The sequence below is a fragment of the Tenrec ecaudatus genome, chromosome 4, assembly GCF_050624435.1.
Source record: "Tenrec ecaudatus isolate mTenEca1 chromosome 4, mTenEca1.hap1, whole genome shotgun sequence".
NCBI lineage: Eukaryota > Metazoa > Chordata > Mammalia > Afrosoricida > Tenrecidae > Tenrec > Tenrec ecaudatus.
In genome coordinates this window covers 34261482-34278837 of record NC_134533.1, presented here as the reverse complement: position 1 = coordinate 34278837, position 17356 = coordinate 34261482, and the positions used below count along the sequence as shown (strand labels likewise).

The 17356-nt window shown below is 50.2% G+C and overlaps 1 protein-coding gene across 1 annotated transcript in view; it reads left to right on the top strand.

Annotated features, from left to right (window-relative positions):
* PRR5L (proline rich 5 like) overlaps positions 1 to 17356 on the top strand; it is a 67560-nt gene that overhangs the window by 27228 nt on the left and 22976 nt on the right. The window contains exons 4-5 of the mRNA XM_075548365.1: positions 7069 to 7126; positions 13301 to 13392. Of these exons, the coding sequence (XP_075404480.1) occupies positions 7069 to 7126; positions 13301 to 13392 (150 nt within the window). The remainder of the gene's footprint in view (positions 1 to 7068; positions 7127 to 13300; positions 13393 to 17356) is intronic.

The window sequence follows — 17356 nt, the reverse complement described above, 5'->3', positions numbered from 1 at the left end:
GTCCTTTGCGCTGTGCCTGGGAGGAAAATTGAAGTTTTTTAGGTTAGCTCCATATCCTGGTGACATCTTTGCTAATACTTGGTTCCTTCTAACTTTGGAAACGGATCAAGGACCATGTCCTGCCTCTTTCCATTGCCCAATGAAGCAGCTGGGTGGTGCGGACCCTGGTGGGTGTGTTCGGGGCGTGGTTTGCGGAGAATCCTTACTATAATATTTTGCATCTGCTGGCTGACTGGTGTTTGCTCAAAGATGTTCCCCAACTCCAGACATTTAAAAAATACTCTTCGATGGAACTGGAGTCTTGCCGGATACAGAAACTCTGTCTCCCTGAACCGGCTCACAATGAGCTAGTACTGAGGAACAGAGAACATGGGGCCCCACAATTGCCAGTAAGTGACGGATGACCTGGTCGTGGCAAACCTGTCAGTCTGGCAGATAGGAGCAGCACGTGGAAGTATACAGGGGAGCCTTCAATGACTACTCTTGCAGACAGGATACATTTCAATTTCCATTTCCTGGCTGTGTCTGCAGAGTCTCGGGAGACCAGCTTCTTCTGACTCATCATTACCAGGGTGTGCTCAGGAAGGGCTCACATAGAAGTGTCCAGTCATCATGGAGTTTGTAATTGCCGACGGTGCAGGAATGTAGATGCATCCACACAGGAGACACGCAGTCTTAACTGAAGCCCAGAAGGAATGGTAAAGACTTAACGAAAAGGGCCAGAATATATACCTACCTATTTATCTGGACAAAGAATTTATTGAAAGAGGATAAGGAAGGGCAAACATCACCCCGGTGGTTTCGAAACCCCTACAGAACAGGGGAGAAGTTCCTGCTCTGTTCTGATCAGCCCGTGAGTGTCTCCAGCAGGAGACTGGCCCTGCACAGGATGGGCCCCCGACTGGTGCCTCTGTCAGGTAGTCCTGTCCTCCCGCACAGCGGGATGAAACGCTGTCTTCGCCATGAGCTGTTGCAGTTTGAACTGTTGGGATCCATCGAGTTTGCAGCGGCTGACTTTTTGGAAGATTACCAAGCCTTTCTTCCTAGTCTGTCTTAGCCTTGGAAGTTCCTGTCTGAAAGCTCCATGACACCATCACAATGGACCAGGATACACCGCCTCCACGGACATCAAGACTGGCCGTTTCTGCAAGGCACCCTGGCCAGGGATTGAACTGGAGATCACTGAGTGAACTGTGGGTCGAAATGGGGGTGGGTTCCAGACACAAGATGGGAGCCAGTGTCTAGAGCGACTGTGAACAAGTGAGGTGCTGAGCTGTGTGTGAAGATGAAGGGCGGGAGAGAAAGGATGATCTATCGCTTTTAAGGTAAGGAAGTTAGAGGTTGCATTTAGGTCTGACCAATAGTTGGAAGAAAGGCCTTGTGGGCTTGCGAACATGAAATGCCCTAGCACAGGTTCTCAACCTGTGGGTTGCGACCCCTCTGGGGGTCCAACAACCCTTTCACAGGAGTCCCCTGATTCATAACAGTAGCAAAATGACAGTTATGAACTAGCAACGAAAATAATGTTATGGTTGGGGAGTCACCACTACATGAGGAACTGTAGGAAAGGGTCTAGAAGCATCCGTTGGCTCCATTGAGAGGAAAGCAAGGATTGCTTCTCTGGAGCCTGGGAGAAGGATGCGGGATATTTCTGACTACCCCCATGGGGCTGCCTCCACCCAGGGGTTACTTTTCAGCAGTCAGCCATGCTTGTTCTCCTCGCAGTTACTTGAGTTTTGCATGATTGCTTGAATATTCTTACTGTGTTTTTCTCGTATTTTATGAGCATAAAGTGAAAAACGAGAGTTGACGCAGATAGCCAGAAGTCTTCATAAAACCGAGGTGAGGATAAAAATCAATAGGCATGCTGAAATGGCAGATCTTTAGCCTCACGGGGCTGAGATTATTGCACATTCAACTGAGCAAGGAAGGGGCATGTAGGGACAAAACGCTGGAAATGCATCACCCGCAGAAGCACTGGAAGATGAGGTGTCATTAGGGGATTTTCATCTTCCTTGGCTCCGTGGGAACAGAATGCTGCCTAAGTGTGTCGTTCCCCACCTGCGCGTGGGATTTTGGGAAACCCACTCTGTAAATGGATTTCCTCGTGGTTACCAGTTGGGCTGCGACCCACAAGGTCCGCAGTTTGAAACCACCAGCTACTCTGTGGGAGAAGGCCAGGGCTTGCTGCTCCCATAGACCGTCTCAGAAACTCACAGGAGCAGTTCTACCCTGTCCTATAGCATTGCTATGTGTCAGCATCGACTCATGCGAGTGAGTGTTTTTGGGTTTGTTTGTTTAGACAAGCCATGGCAGAAGCCAGGCTTAGGGCACTAATGGAGACGGGTAGCACACAGGAGTACATTCTGGAAGCCCAGTGTTAACATAAATGGAAACAGTCGGTAGATCACGGTCTGGAAAGAGACTAATAGAATGGGAAGGCTGGGTAATTTGGGTTCTCTGTGGCAAACAGGAGGGCAGCGGTGCTTTTAAAGACCACATCCATCGCTGTCAGTTTGATCCCAACTCATGGCAACCCCGTGTGCCACAGGGGGGTACCGCTCCATTGTGTTCTCTTGGCTGTAATCTTTGCAGAAGGGAGCCCCGGTGGCTGAATTAGGTCAGCAGTTCGAATCCACTCGCTACACTGCAGGAGAAAAGACCTGGTGATCCGTTCCCTTACAGAATTCCGCCCTCCAGGATGCACTCCTCTGTCCTTCAGGGTGATTCTTCCTCGGAGTCCATTCAACAGCCTAGGGTAACAATAGCAACAACAGTAACCATAACGAGGGACATTGCCAGTCCTCTCTTCCACAGCACTGCTGGGTGGGTTCCGACCACTAACTTTGGTTAGAATTTAAGCTTAAATTTTGGGCTGCTTAAGAGCTCTACTGCCATCAAGTCAATTCTGACTCCCAGTGACCCCATGGAGGTGATACCTTTTTATGGCAACAGATAGAAATGTTTATGGGAACAGATCTTGCGCCTATGGAGTGGCCGGTGGTTTTGAACCACCGGCCTCACGATTAGCAGGCCAGCACTTGCCCGACAGCAGCACCAGGGCTATAAGAAGGTTAAGCATAACGATAACACCAATGACGTGAGCACTCTCCACACCATGTGCCAGGCATCGCTTTACGCCAGTGTTTCTCAAAGTGGGCTGCCTGGGCTAGCGGCTTCAGTGTTGCCCGAGCACACAGCAGAAGAGCAAGTTCTCTGGCCCTGCCTCAGATTAATCGAACCAGGAGCCCAGAAGTCCGTGTTTTTGCCAGTCCTCTGTGATGCACGCTGACGTTTGAAAACTACCGCTCGAAGCATGGCTTCGGTATGAACTCATTTTCTTCTCCCAAGACGCTTATGAGGCAGATTCTGTTGCTATCCTCTTGTCCAGAGGTGCAGAGAAGGCAGGGCAGGCAAGCTTCCTGGGATCACCCATGAGTGAGAGGGGGAACACAGAACAGACTCCGCTCATTTGGCCGCATGAATCAATCCTCTCGGATTATACTTGAAATGTTCAAATGCTCCCGAACGCTGGAAACATATGCTCGGGTCACAATAAAATGTGAAATGAAATAAAATGTTCTCAAGACATTTCCCTGGAAAAAATCCCAGGAAGGAGAGATTTCAGCATTTCGTTTCAAGTGCCCAGACTCGGATGAGGCTTGTTCACTTGCTTCTTTATAAAGCGATTTAATAAAATCTCAGGTGCACTCTTCCTTGCCTCTGAAACCTTGCGAACTGCAAAACCAGCACCGGCGCAGGTTTCCTCACCCTCAGTCTCCAGTTGGCACTCGCTGCCTGGTGAGGAGCTCCCAGCGTGTGGGAGCAGTTGCGTTTGCAGACTTGTTGTTGTTATCCTGGAAGGTCCTGGTTGACCGGCAGTGTGGGTGTCACGGGAGGTGATGGCGTCCTTTTAGAGCTATGCAGGACCAGATAGAACTGGCTCATGAGTCCCACCTCTGGCTTTGGGCCCCCAACAGGGAACTTGGTAGCCATATAGATCATGGAAAGCAAGTACCTAGAGTGTATTCTTGGATCACGCAAGTTTGGGGTTAGCAGAGTGAAGAGGCTGCTAGACCCTGCTTGGGGTACAGTGTCTCATTTGGATACAGTGTCTCGTTTGGGAATTCGGGTGGGAACCGTGGGCTCAACTTGATAGGCATTGGGTATGGGTAGTAATTAGGAGTAAACCTGGGGGAATGGATGGTTAAGTACTCAACTACTAGCGAAAAGGTGGGCCACTCTACGGCCCCCCACCCCCCAGCACCTTGGAAGACAGGTCTGGTGAGCTGCTTCCCAAAGGCCACAGCTTTGTGGACCCTCTGGTGTAGCTCTACTCTGCATCCATGAGTTCACCATGAGTTGGAATCCACTCGACAGCCATGAAGCACCGTGGTAAGGAAAGCCTGGGAAAGGGCCTTTGGAGAGACGGGCATTGGTAGGCAGAGTAGGGTTGGGCAGTGTAGGCAGCCCAGCTGCACGAATACCTTGTGAGCAAACAGTTCCATGGCAGAAATTGCCAAGTCAAGTGCCCACAGCCCCCGAGCCTGAGATGGTGAGCTCAGAGCCCCAGCCCTGTGTAGGTCTGAACTCCAGTCTTGGCTAAGACACTGAGCTGTGTGACCTTAGGGCTGTTGCTTTGCTTCTCTGAGCCCCAGCTTTCTTGGCAGTAATCATGGCACGTCCTCCATAGGGCTGGCGTGGTGACTAAATGAAATGACTTGTGCAGAGTGCTTGGTTTATAGGGGGTGTCGACAAATGATAGCTATTCTTTTTAGTCTTTTTATTATTACTAAAACAAACCAGAAGTCAGTAACGGGAACCACACGAGCTTTGTAGTCAGACTGACTGGGGTGCAAATTCGGTCTCACGTTTGCTGGTGACGTGACCCTCTGCACACTTCTTCTCGGAGCCTCCATTTCTTCGTCTGTAAAAAGCCAACAGCTTAATGGCGGAGGTTCAATTTGATAATACCTAGAAAGGGCTTAGTACCGTGCCTGACAGAGAGTTGAAAACCAATAAGCGACCTTGCTACCATCTCTCTCATTATTCTCTTCCTGCTTACCGAGAAGCTTTAGAACTGATTGGTTACCGTTTCAGAATTCACACTAAGCGTGGAGCCCCGGTGGCAGACTGGTTAATCAGCAGTTGAAAGATCAGCAGTTCAAAACCACCAGCTTCTCTGAGGAAGGAAGATGGCTTTTTTACATTCCCTTCACAGTTACAGTCTCGGAAACCCACATGGGCGGTTCAGCCCTGCCCTGTAGAGTCGCTCTGGGTCACCATGGCAGTGAGTGAGGAGTGAGTGAGTGAGGAGTGAGTGAGGAGTGAGTGAATGAGTGAGGAGTGAGTGAGTGAGGAGTGAGTGAGTGAGTGAGTAGTGAGTGAGTGAGTGACTGAGGAGTGAGTGAGTGAGTAGTGAGTGAGTGAGGAGTGTGAGTGAGTGAGGAGTGAGTGAGTGAGTGAGGAGTGAGTGAGTGAGTGAGTGAGGAGTGAGTGAGTGAATAGTGAGTGAGTGAGTGAGGAGTGTGAGTGAGTGAGTAGTGAGTGAGTGAGTGAGTGATGAGTGAGTGAGTGAGGAGTGAGTGAGTAAGTGAGAGTAGTAAATGAGGAGTGAGTGACCAGGTGTGGACACACACCTCTGGGAGAAAGGTAAGCGTTGTTCTCCATATAGACCCCCAGCCTTCTTCGTTACCCATTTCTCTAGGTCCCTCCAATTCAGTCGGGTAGGTTGTCCACTTGATAGGAGACACAACTTTGGCAAGCCCTCCTATGCCTCCCCCTGCTTCCTGTCTGCCCTCCATCCTCACCGGGGTCCCTCCTACACACTGAGGACGGGGTTTGGGGGATGACTTTTCCCAACCAGCTTTGTTTGCATTTTTCCTCACTGACCCTCATTTTTCTGTTTTCAGCCCATGTTCCTGTGTCATGTGCCAGCTGTTTCTCACGTCCCCGCTTCTCTGCCACTTCATTAAAGTGCTGTTTACTCCATGTCTCCCTTCACTTACAAGGTGTTGGAAGGGATGCATTAAGTAACAATGGACCCAGCTCCAAGTTCCAAATCATTTCCTACCTGGCTACCAGTCTGTGTGGCCGTGTTTGGGCTTGAAGCCTCCAGGGGGAGGGGGGTGGGGTAGAGTTTCAGTGTCATCCTGCAGAGAGTGGGACAGGAGGCTATTGGGTCCTTCTCGAGTTGACCATCAATGAAGATAATGTACCAACCTGCTGTGATTGTGGTTAGGTGCTGTCCAGTCAGTTCCGATGCTTAGGAACCTCACGTGTGATCAAAGAGGTTGAATTAGATCAGAAGATTCTCAGATACACAGAAGGCTCACCCGTCGTTAGTTACAATTGAAGAAGGGCTGATTTTCTTTCTTTCTTCCTTTCTTTCTTTCATCACGTGTGTACTACTCTGCGATTCTGCATGGTCTCTGTCCTGCTAGTAGGAGAAACCCTACATTTAGCTGCTTAAAAGAAATCTGTGATTTCTGCCTTCATTTCCTGTTGCCTCCTGGTCCCATTGCTGAGCTGAAATCATCAAGTGCTTGACGAACAAGGCGTGCTCACAGTCATGAATTCAGCCAGCCTGTGGCTTGGCTTTTCCCCTGGTTTGATGGGAGTGGGTGTGTGTGTTTGGATTGAGGTTGGGTGGGGTGCCCATGACACTCATCTCCCGCTTTCTCTTTGGAATGTGTCTGTCTTCTCCTGACACCTGGTTTGCTGAGAGGGCAGAGCCCAAACCAAAAGACCTCACTCCCCTCGAGTCCATTCCAACTTATAATGACCCTATAGGACTGGGTAGAACTGCCTCTGTGGGTTTCTGAGACTGTCATTCTTGAGGGGAGTAGAAAGCCTCATCTTTCTCGTGGTTTTCAACTGCTGACCTCATCGCTAGCAGACCCCTGAGAAACCACTCCACCAACCAGGGTTCTGAGGCAGGAAAGGCTCCTTCAGGTGGTGCCTGCCACACAAATGCCTAGCATCCTGCCCCCGTGCCCGTTGGAAGTAGACGGTGGTTTAGTCCCTCGAGCTCTGAACTGGCCCAACTCTTGTGTTCTCTTTCGGCAGAATCAGCTTCTCGCGAAAGGACTCTTCTTCGTGGAGGAGAAGATCAAGCTGTGTGAAGGCAAGTATGCGGCCACCCTCACAGCACTGCGACTAGCCCTTTGAGGTTTGGACCGCTGAAACGCTCCTGTCCAGAGAGCAGGTGCCGGGCCAGTGACTCATCCTGTAGGCTCTTTTCTCGCTAGGGGAAAGCCCTCTGGGTGGATGCAGCCGCTCCTGGCAGCACAAGGCAGAACTGGGTTTATGAGCAGGCAGTGGAGTTAGAGCGGTTTCTTTGGAGACCGTCTTAAGTGGAAGGTCTTTATGGGATGCCTACTGGTGGCCTCCTTTGAAGGGGTGAAACTTCACTTTGCATTCTGACCTGTAACCTTGTCTGGTGTGACCCTAGAGACTCTTGCTTGTGCTTTTGGTGCCGTGGAGTTGATTCTGACTGAGCATGACCCTACAGGATAGAATAGAACTGCCCACAAGGTCCCTAAGACGGTCATCTTTATAGGAACAGGCTGCTGCGGCTTTCTCCCATTGAGCAGCCGGTAGCCTGGAACCACCAACCTTTTGGTTAGCAACTGCCCCATCAGGGTGCTTTGTGCTTTCCTGAAGACCTTGATAACAGGCACCCATTCGGGGCACACGAGGCTACCAGGGACCCACGCCTTGAGGTGGCGGTGTGATAGGTGAATGGAAATGACCTGGCTTGGCCTTACCAGACATCCTAGCCCATTGCTAATCTGGAGGAGAAGTGCCCAGAGGTCAAAATGGCATCGAAGGCCAGGACCCACCAACCCTGTTTCTGTGCCAGGTTCCTTTGTCAGCTCCCACTGTCTGGCTCCAGATCTTTGATTGCCACCTGCTTGTTAGATGACTACTAGCAAGGTGCTTATTTGTTTTAGCCTTGACTTTGATCAGTTATAATGAATGGAACGTGGAACTCAGAGTTGTAGGTTTGTGAGGGACCTGAGCAAGTAGAATGATATCTGACCTGTAGTAAGTATGCAAACCGGTTCTTCTTCTTGTTTGTTTCCTGTACTCTGGCCTACTGACCTCTCTGTAGATCAAGTTTACATCTAGATCCAAACGTATTAGGTTCCATATCAGCCCCATTCCCTGAGAAAATGGACTGAGGTCTAGTGGCTTGGGTTCTAGAAAGACAAATTAGAAAGAAAACTGAGACTCTGACAGTACGGGGGTCCAGTATCTGGTACAGAGTAGGTGCTCAGCAAGCTACTAGAAGAACCAAACCCGATCCCAACTGACTGCCATCAAGTCGCTTCCAACCTCATAGGACAGAGTAGAAGCACCTTTGTGGGTTTCCAAGACCGTGACTCTTTACTGGAACCCAAAGCCTCATCTTTCTCCTGCAGCGCGGCCGGTGGGTTCAAACTCCTGACCTTCTGGTTAGCAGCCCAGTGAGTAACCCACTCCATCCCCAGAGGTGCAGTTGTTAGAAAATGAGCCTCTGAAACTCCTAAAGTTGTCTGACCCTGTCGCCTTATTTCCCTTGAATACATCTATCCTGTGACCATTTCCACCCTATCAACATCCACTTGACAACACACAAACAAACAAAAACAAAAGGAAACAAAACCACAGGCACCAAGTAGATTCTGACATATTAAGACTCTTTAAAGCAGTGGTGGGAGCTTTCTTTCTGCCGAGGGCCATTTGGATAGTTACACCATCATTCACAGGCCATGCTGGTCAAACCATTCATTAACTCGCTCTAATGTGCTGGCTGGAACTGCGGTCTCTTTGGTGAGGTGTGTGATGTTAACTGTATTGATGATTTCACCAGCCTGATGTGACTGCTTTATAGGGTTTCTGAGACTGTAAATTCTTTGTGAGCAGACAGACTCAGCTTTCCCTCTCAGAGTGGCTAGTGGGTTCAAACTGATGACCCTGTGGCTAGCAGCCCAATGCCTCACCCATAGCCTCGCCAGGATTGTATACTTAATGCAGGGTCTTCTTTGCTAAGTGCCCTGTCTCACGAGCAGGGATGTAGTTCTATGGCCCTTGTGCATTTTGCAATCGTGCCAGTGTACACGGGTGGGAATGGCTGCTGCCTAGGGTGGCCCTGGCCACACAATTCACATTTAAGCAATGAAAGCTGGAGGGGAGTTAGTCACCGCCCCTGGCTTTGTGAAGAGGGTGCTGCTGAGCGAAACTGGAGATTCAAGTGCCCCTCATAGGGGAAGCGGGACATCTCTCACCTAGTGTCAGCCACAGGGAACACTCAGAGGGAAACCCCCCACACAGAGCCACACGGTGAAGGAAGGTCACCAGGCTTGCGGGCTCTGGCCTCAGACAGTGACAAGCTAGGACCGGGCCCAGATCTTCTCTCTGCATCCCTCTGGGTCCCAGGGTCTTTTCTACACGGTCTCTACCTTCATCCTCCAGTAAGGAACGTTGTCTGATAGAAGGCCTGAAGAGGAGCCCCTTGGGGCAAAAGGTACTAAGGAGATAACCGGCACTGAGAAGGATGGGGGCCCAGCGCTGCAGCCATGGGGCCAGACATCACAACGATGGTGCAGAGGGTGCAGGAGAGCGGGCAGTGTTTCCTCCTCCTGTGCACGATGTTGCTTTGACCCCAGCATGCCGTGAGAATGCCAAGGAAGAATTCTGAGGATCAAAAGGATTCCTTTGCTCGAAGATAAAGTTTGAAGGTGAGGGAGAGGATCCTGTCGCTGGACAAGCAGCCCTTGATCTTATCTCACTGCCATCGAGTCGATTCACGTGGAATAGCGTCGCCCTGCAGCGGTGGGTTCTGAACCCGTCACTCTTCGGGGACAGCATGCCTCCCCTTGATTTCGGCAGAAGGGATTGCTGACTCTTGGGTCCATTTGCTTCTGTTTTCAGAGCAGGAGAATCTATGCTACACTCAGTACTCTTTGACCTTGGACTTTGATGACCGCCTGGCCTTTTAGGAAGGTTCTTAGACCTCTGGGGCCCACGACACCTGTGGGACATGAGAGGGCAGTTTTCATAGGACAGTTGCCTAGAACCTTCCTCACAAGCCTTCCTCTTTAGAGGGACACAGTCTTTCGCGTGTGAGCTGTTTCTGGGGGTGAAGTCACCTCCTTCCTTTACCTCCTGTCTTTCCCAGAGCTGCCTGTTTTACTAGTCCGGGTCTCTCTGAAGTTCTTCTCTGAACACTTTCCAAAACCTCTGAAGTCTGCAGCCAGCAATTAGACCAGGTTCCTGGGAGGCGCCTGCCTGCTGCCGGAGGAGGAGGAAGACCTCCCGTGGCTGTGCGGTGAGCTCTCCTCCCTGCTGGTGAACGGATGGAAGCAGCATTGCCAGGGACCTGCAAGACTCTCCCCCTTTAGGAAGAAATCGCTTCCTTCCTCCAATGAAAGGCTTAGGGTAAATCCAGCAACAAAAGCAGCTGAAGATGCCTTTAATTCCTCTTGGGGATATAGAGGAATTGGGGTACAGTGCGGTTTAGGGCTCAGGGTGATCCAGTGTTTCAGAGGGTCTTTTGGACTCCTTCCCTGCACGAGAGGAACACAGCCTCCAGTGGAAAAGAGTTGAGTGGTCGATTCGTTCTCTCCAACAAACGTCTATGGACCAGAGCAGCTGCACTGTGCCAGGCGCTCTGCTGAGTCCTGGGGACACAGTGAGGGCGCCAGTGGTGGAGTGGGTAATGCGGCGGGTTCCATGTCGCCACGTACCATGGGAATTTGCCTGTGTCCTGTTGGGTTGCTATGAGTCAGTGTTCACTCGGGCAGTGGATTGGGGGTTTGGAGATGTAATGGCAACGGAGAACAACAGAGGATCACCAGCCCTCTTGGAGTTCATAACCTGGGAGCTGGAGACAGATCACCATCCAGCCTCATCCCATGTACTTCAGGGCCAGGCACCATGTCCAGAAGCCAGAATCAGGAAGCTTGTCAGTGGGAATGAGGGACCAGCTGGAGAGGGGAAGACCCGGGGCAGCAAAGGGTGGGGAAGAGCAAGCAGTCTGGATAGAGGAACAGCCATGTGCAAAGTGGGGGAGACAGAAATACAGCCATTGGGTTGTAGTCCGAATGACGACCGTGAAGGAGGAGCCAGACTCCCCTTGGCTGTGGCAGCCCCGTGGCTGAGGGCTCTTGACCCAGAGAGCAGAGGAAAATGTCCTGGCCGGCTGTTAGGTCCTTTTCTGTGGCGACGACCTTCCACTCAGCAGCTTTCCCAGTCTGCAAACACCTCTGCACCTGGTACTTGCCATCCATCCGTCCATCCATCCATCCATCCATCCATCCAAGATCTTTAAAACAGTTTTATTGCTGTGTCTGGCATTATGCCAAGCAATACAGTATCACAGCCACTGGGACAGACAGCCCAGGCACTCTGAGCCACGCTAGTGGAGCCAGCAAGGAAGGCAGATGATTGCAACCAAGTGTGATTAGAATTTTGCTAAGAAAAGTCAAGAGATGCCTGGTGATGCTGTCGAGTAAGCACTGGGCTGCTACTCACAAGGTTCAATGCCACCAGCTGCACCTTGGGGGAAAGGTGAGGCTGTCTGCTCCTCAAAGCATTGACAAGGCCTCAGACACCCAAGATAGATAGGACTGGGCATGGACTTGGTGGCTGTGGGTCTGGGTCGAATTAGGGGCCGTAAAGGCGGTGATGCGTGCGCCTTTCTCTCCAGTACATTTCACTCTGACCTCCCCACAGCTGCGTGACTTTGGCCCTTCCGGCTACTAGTCATGCCCTTGTTCTTGTCCCTCTTCCCAGCCACCACTTTTATCGTCCATTAAATTAATAGACGGAAGATGCTAAATGAATCAAGATTTATTCAGAGGAACTGGCAGTGTTTGGCTAGTGTCCAATCTCGGGTGACCCAGTTTCTCGGCCTGAGATGAGCAAAGGCAATGCCCGATCAGCTTTGTGATCTAGGTCATTAGGCAACGAGCCCCCCTCCCCCGCCCCCCGGCCTGCAGGTCCCTCACAGCCTGCCTGCGGGTTGGTGGGTGAGGTGGCGTGTGGTCAGAGAGGTCATGCTCCTTCATCCGAGGGGGAGTGGGCACAGCATCCGGTGTCGAGCCCTGGGCTTTGCAGGTGACCTCTTCAGAGAATGCTGTCCCCTCTGCCCCCAGCAACTGCAGAGCAGTGGGTGAAGGGGACAGCTTCCAGGCCCGCTTCCACTGTCCTCAACCAACAGCTACAATACCAGTGTCTTACTGGTTTAAAAAACAAAACGAGAAGGGCCAGTGTCTTCCTGATTTGAAAACAAAAGCAGACTACAATCGGCGTCTTCGTGAATTAAAAACCAACTTGGTGTCGGGCCGTGCACAGCAGCTCCCTGGAAGGGTTTTGGAGTCCTGTCTCCGACTGCCTTTGAGCGGTGAGGTCTGGGCGAGTTGCTTGGCTTCTCTCAGCCTGCCACATGGGGCAAACGGAGGCTGTTTCATGATCTAGCATAGATAACAAAGTACCTGAAAACAGAGTAATTGCTCACACGAGGATGGTGATGCTTAGGCATTTCCCGTGTATTTCCACGTCTTCCGGCCCACACCCACATGCACTGCAGGTGCCCATCAGACTTCGCCCAAGAAAGAGAACTGTTAGGAAATGGAACATAGAGAATCCCTGGATCATCCCATACGTGCTAACCCTAAGGGACTTTGGGAGCAAGGCCTGGTGACGGACTTCTGATAAAACTGCCACTGGAGAACTCGGGAGCACATGGAGCGGGAATGAACTGACTTACCTGGTTTATTATAGCTACAGATAACTAAATCCAAGACAACTACCCTTGAGTTGATTGCTACTCATGGGGACCCTGATTAGAACTGCCATGTGGATTTCTGAGGCTGTGTATCTTTATGGGAGCAGAGAGCCTCATCGTTCTCCCTTAGAGTGGCTGGTGGATTTGAACCACCAACCTTGTAGTCAGCCACCAGTGTATGGCCCACAACCCTACCACCATAGCGTCCAGAGACTAGGGGACTTCAAAAATCCATGGGCAAAACTGGAATGAAAAGATAATGGCATTTTTCCATAACCTTTTGGAAGCTGCTTTGGATATAGAAATAGGTAAGTAAAGTGCAAGTTTAGGTCTCCCCGTGGGGAAGCATTGTGAGACTTTGAATTCATGGTTGGAGCCTGGAAAGAAGACCTCATTGCCCACACCCCAAGACTGTCACTCTTGGCAAGTTTTGACATAGTGCAAATTTATCTTTTAGATGGAACCCTCTCCCAGCCTCTCTGGCAAGTCATGACAAGTTCTCTTTGTCTTCTCTCCCTTACGTAGGTGAAAATCGCGTTGAGGTTCTCGCTGAAGTCTGGGACCACTTCTTCACTGAGACCCTCCCCACCCTGCAGGCGATATTTTACCCAGTTCAGGTCAGTCTCACCAGGAGAATGAGCTCGTGGGGCTTCAGCCGTCTATCTGATTTCTTGGGAGAGCAAGGGAAAGCCCGGGGATTGGGCCATGGTCTTGTGTGGGTGCTGTGCTCCTGTCGTTAGCACCTAAGTTTAGGCAAAGAAAAAGACCTGCATCCTTAGCCATTTGCCCTGTGATCAACTTAAGTCCCTCTTAGAGTCGGCGGTTCAAACCCGTCAGGCACTCTCTAAGAGAAAGATGAGGCTGCCTGCTCCTATAAAGATTTGCAGTCTGAGAAATCCTACAGAGGCCCCCTGTGAGTCAGAACCGACTTGACGGCAGTGTTTCTGACTTGATTCTGATTATGTCTTTACATTCTTTTGTTTTTCTTGCTTTAGAGAAATAGAGAAAATGGGAGAGGGAGACTATTTTCTTTTCTTTCTTTTTTTAAAAAAATTAAGTTTCTCTTTCTTCCCAAATCATGGGAAAGGAGTATTGTCTCTTGTCTTCCGTAAGGGACCCTTGAGGTGGTGAAGCCACAGGATGTAGTGGAAAGATAGATCGAGCGAGTTCAGTGTGTGCATCTGGGCAGAAGGTTTCCACTTCTCTGAGTACAGCTTTCCTTTCAAAAACACGGAGTTCAGAGTAACAGACCAGTGTGTTAGTGTGGGGAAACAAATCCACAGAAACTTGTATGTATAAGAGTTAGTTTTATATAAACGATAAGTGTACATTAAGAAAGCATCCCAACCCAGTGCTGTCCAAGTCCATTAGCCCATATATCCAACACCAATCTACAGAGTCTTCCTTCACCCCACAAAACGCATGCAATGACACCAACTACAGGAGGAAAGCCAAATCGGTGACTGTGTAAGCATCTCAGCACTGGCAGGGGTCTCCACGCAGCTGCTCCAGCACCCAGGGCTGCATCAGGATAGGTCCACGTGGCTTCTCCTCAGGGATGTCTTGCAGGAAGTGAGCCTTGCTAGCTGAAGTAGGGAACTGACTAAGGCAGCTGCACCCTGGTCTGGCCATCATAAAGCAAGAGACTCGAGAACTAGAAAGGCAAGGCTCACCGAGCCATTTATCGCTCTGTCCTTCAATTAATCCCACATGTGTTTATCAGCCAAATTGGCACAATAAACCTTAACTATCTCAAATAGTGAGCTCTCTTTAGGGCTCAGGATTCTTATTCTGTGCCCTCAACTCATTCTACTCAGTACTTTTTTGCCCATTTTACTTTCTTCCACCCTCATCCGCAGAGGCAAATATTAGGGCTGATCATTGCCAGATCTGAGAAACCACCCCCTCAGGGGCCACTCAGGTTTGCTAAAGGGCCAGTGGAAATGGGAAGGTTTCAAGGATTTGGAAGGGCCAGGCCAGCAGCAACAACATGCTCAAGCATCCCAATGAACAGGGAGATGCCCAGGACCTGGCAGCGTGCCATTGTTACAGATGAGAGAGCCATGGGTCAGAGCAGACTGGAGGGCAGCTGAGCCTCAAAGGGAGGTTGAGGAGTCCCTGGGTGGGGCAGAGGGTTAATATACTCAGCTGCTAATTGAAAGGGGAAAGGTGTGGGTTCACTGAGAGGTGCTCTGAAGAAAATCCTGGCCATCCATTTCTGAAAGATTAGCCGTTGGAAACGTATGGGGCACCTTTGACTCCTCACACATTTGGGGTCTCCATGAATTGAGTCAACCCAACAGCAATGGGGGCCTCCTGGTGAGGTCTTTCACCGAGATCTCTCACGCACTGGCTCTGCAGTGTGCTTACTATTCTGTTCTATTAGGGCTACGCCTTCACATCCAGCAGGACTCTGTTCAAGTGCCATCTTAGAAAGCAGCAGAAACACAGTGGGTTACAAAAACCAGTGGCCATACACACAAACACACATATTTACATCAACAAGCGGCTCACTCTCGTGAAGCAGATGAGTCTAGTTCAGTTTAAATCTGTACGTCAGATGTTAAGTTCGAGGCAATCTGTAGCCACTTGGGCTGATGAACCAAGAGGATCACAGCTAGGGAGGTGCCGAGATGGAGGGAAACAAAGTCAGATAACTAGAAGGCAAGCTTGATGACCCTCAGGGTCAACAGACAATATGGGGTGGGGGTGGTGGGGAACATGTCACCTTGGCTAGAAGGCAAGCTCAATGATCCCCAGGGTCAGCAGGCAATATGGGGTGGGGAATATGTCAGCTCAACTCTCAAGAAGCAGTGGCTAATGTGCCAGATGCAGGATCCAGACTAGCAAGAGGCGAGGAACCTTTCCACAGCATCTACTTACATAGGATTAACCTTTCCACAGCGTCTACTTACATAGGATTAACCTTTCCACAGCGTCTACTTACATGGGGATAACCTTTCCACAGTGTCTACTTACGTAGGATTAACCTTTCCACAGCGTCTACTTACATGGGGATAACCTTTCCACAGCTTCTGCTTACATAGGATTAACCTTTCCACAGCGTCTACTTACATAGGATTAACCTTTCCACGGCGTCTACTTACATAGGATTAACCTTTCCACAGCGTCTACTTACATGGGGATAACCTTTCCACAGTGTCTACTTACGTAGGATTAACCTTTCCACAGCGTCTACTTACATGGGGATAACCTTTCCACAGCTTCTGCTTACATAGGATTAACCTTTCCACAGCGTCTACTTACATAGGATTAACCTTTCCATGGCGTCTACTTAAATAGGATTAACCTTTCCACAGTGTCTACTTACATAGGGATAACCTTCTCACAGTGTCTACTAACATAGGATAGGCCACTGCCATGAGGAAACGTCCCTTCAGTTACACTCCACCCTCGTTTTCTTATGACTGCCTGGCTGCTCACAGCAGATCCTATCATGGAGCTGTTTGCATTATGTTAGGGCCACGTGATGGGAGAGGAGGTCTCATCTGCCAAGTGACTGAGAATCCTGGCCCAGTCCAGTTGACCCCAAACCTATCATCCACGGCAATTAGAGATGGCAGTAATTACCTGTGCAGCTGACCCAACTTGCCTTGCTGAAAATGAAGCATTCACAATTCTTTTAACGACACATCAGACATTGAACAGGAGGTTATGCTCAAAGATCTCTCTCCGTATTTCAGGGTTGCCCCTCACAATTTTGGGGTGAGAGCACTGGCAGAAATAGCCTCTGCCCTGCAGCCCACCCTTCTTAGTCATCCCATGCTCACTCAGGTCAGGGATATCCTATGCCCCGAGGAGAGACTGCAGTGCTTCGATGGTCAGTCTAAACCCCAGTCCACAAGCCTCTTTCTCCTCTGTGATAGTAACCCCCAAGTCAGCTGTGGTCTTCTCTGAGACCGCCCCGGGAGAAGGAGTGCCAGTGTTGGCAAATAAAAATTGCAAGGTATCTGCTTAAATTGGAATTTCAAAAAAACAGCAAATAATGCAATGTTGGGACATATATGTTCAAAGTATTCAAATATAGCTGGGTGACCTATATTTTATATGGGTGTGGGCAGGCCTGGGTCTTCTCTTTGGGGGACTTGGGCAGAGACTTCCCAGTTTCAGGCACCCACAATAGTTGTAGAATGGAGAGAGTGGGTTTTCAGTGGCCATGTCCCCTGCATAGTCCGAGGAGAGCCCAGAGAAACCCAGAGCAGATGGAAAGATGGCTACTGTCCTGTTTCTTGTGAAAGTTGTTCATGATCTAGCAGCAGTTGATATAAACCCTCAACACCAGCAGTTCTCAACCTGTGGGTCGGGACCCCTTTGGTAGCCCGATTCGTAACAGTAGCAAAATGACAGTGATGAAGTAGCAACGAAATCATTTTATGGCTTGGTGGGGGGTCACCACCACACTTGAGGAACTGTGGGAAAGGGCTGTGGCATTAGGAAGGTGGAGAACCACTGCTCTGCACCCATGTTTCCCCATTCCCCTGCTTGGATTGTGCATTTGGGCTCCAGGTTGTTACATCATCCACCTGGCTAGCATCTCCATTTCCTGGACAATCTCAAGGG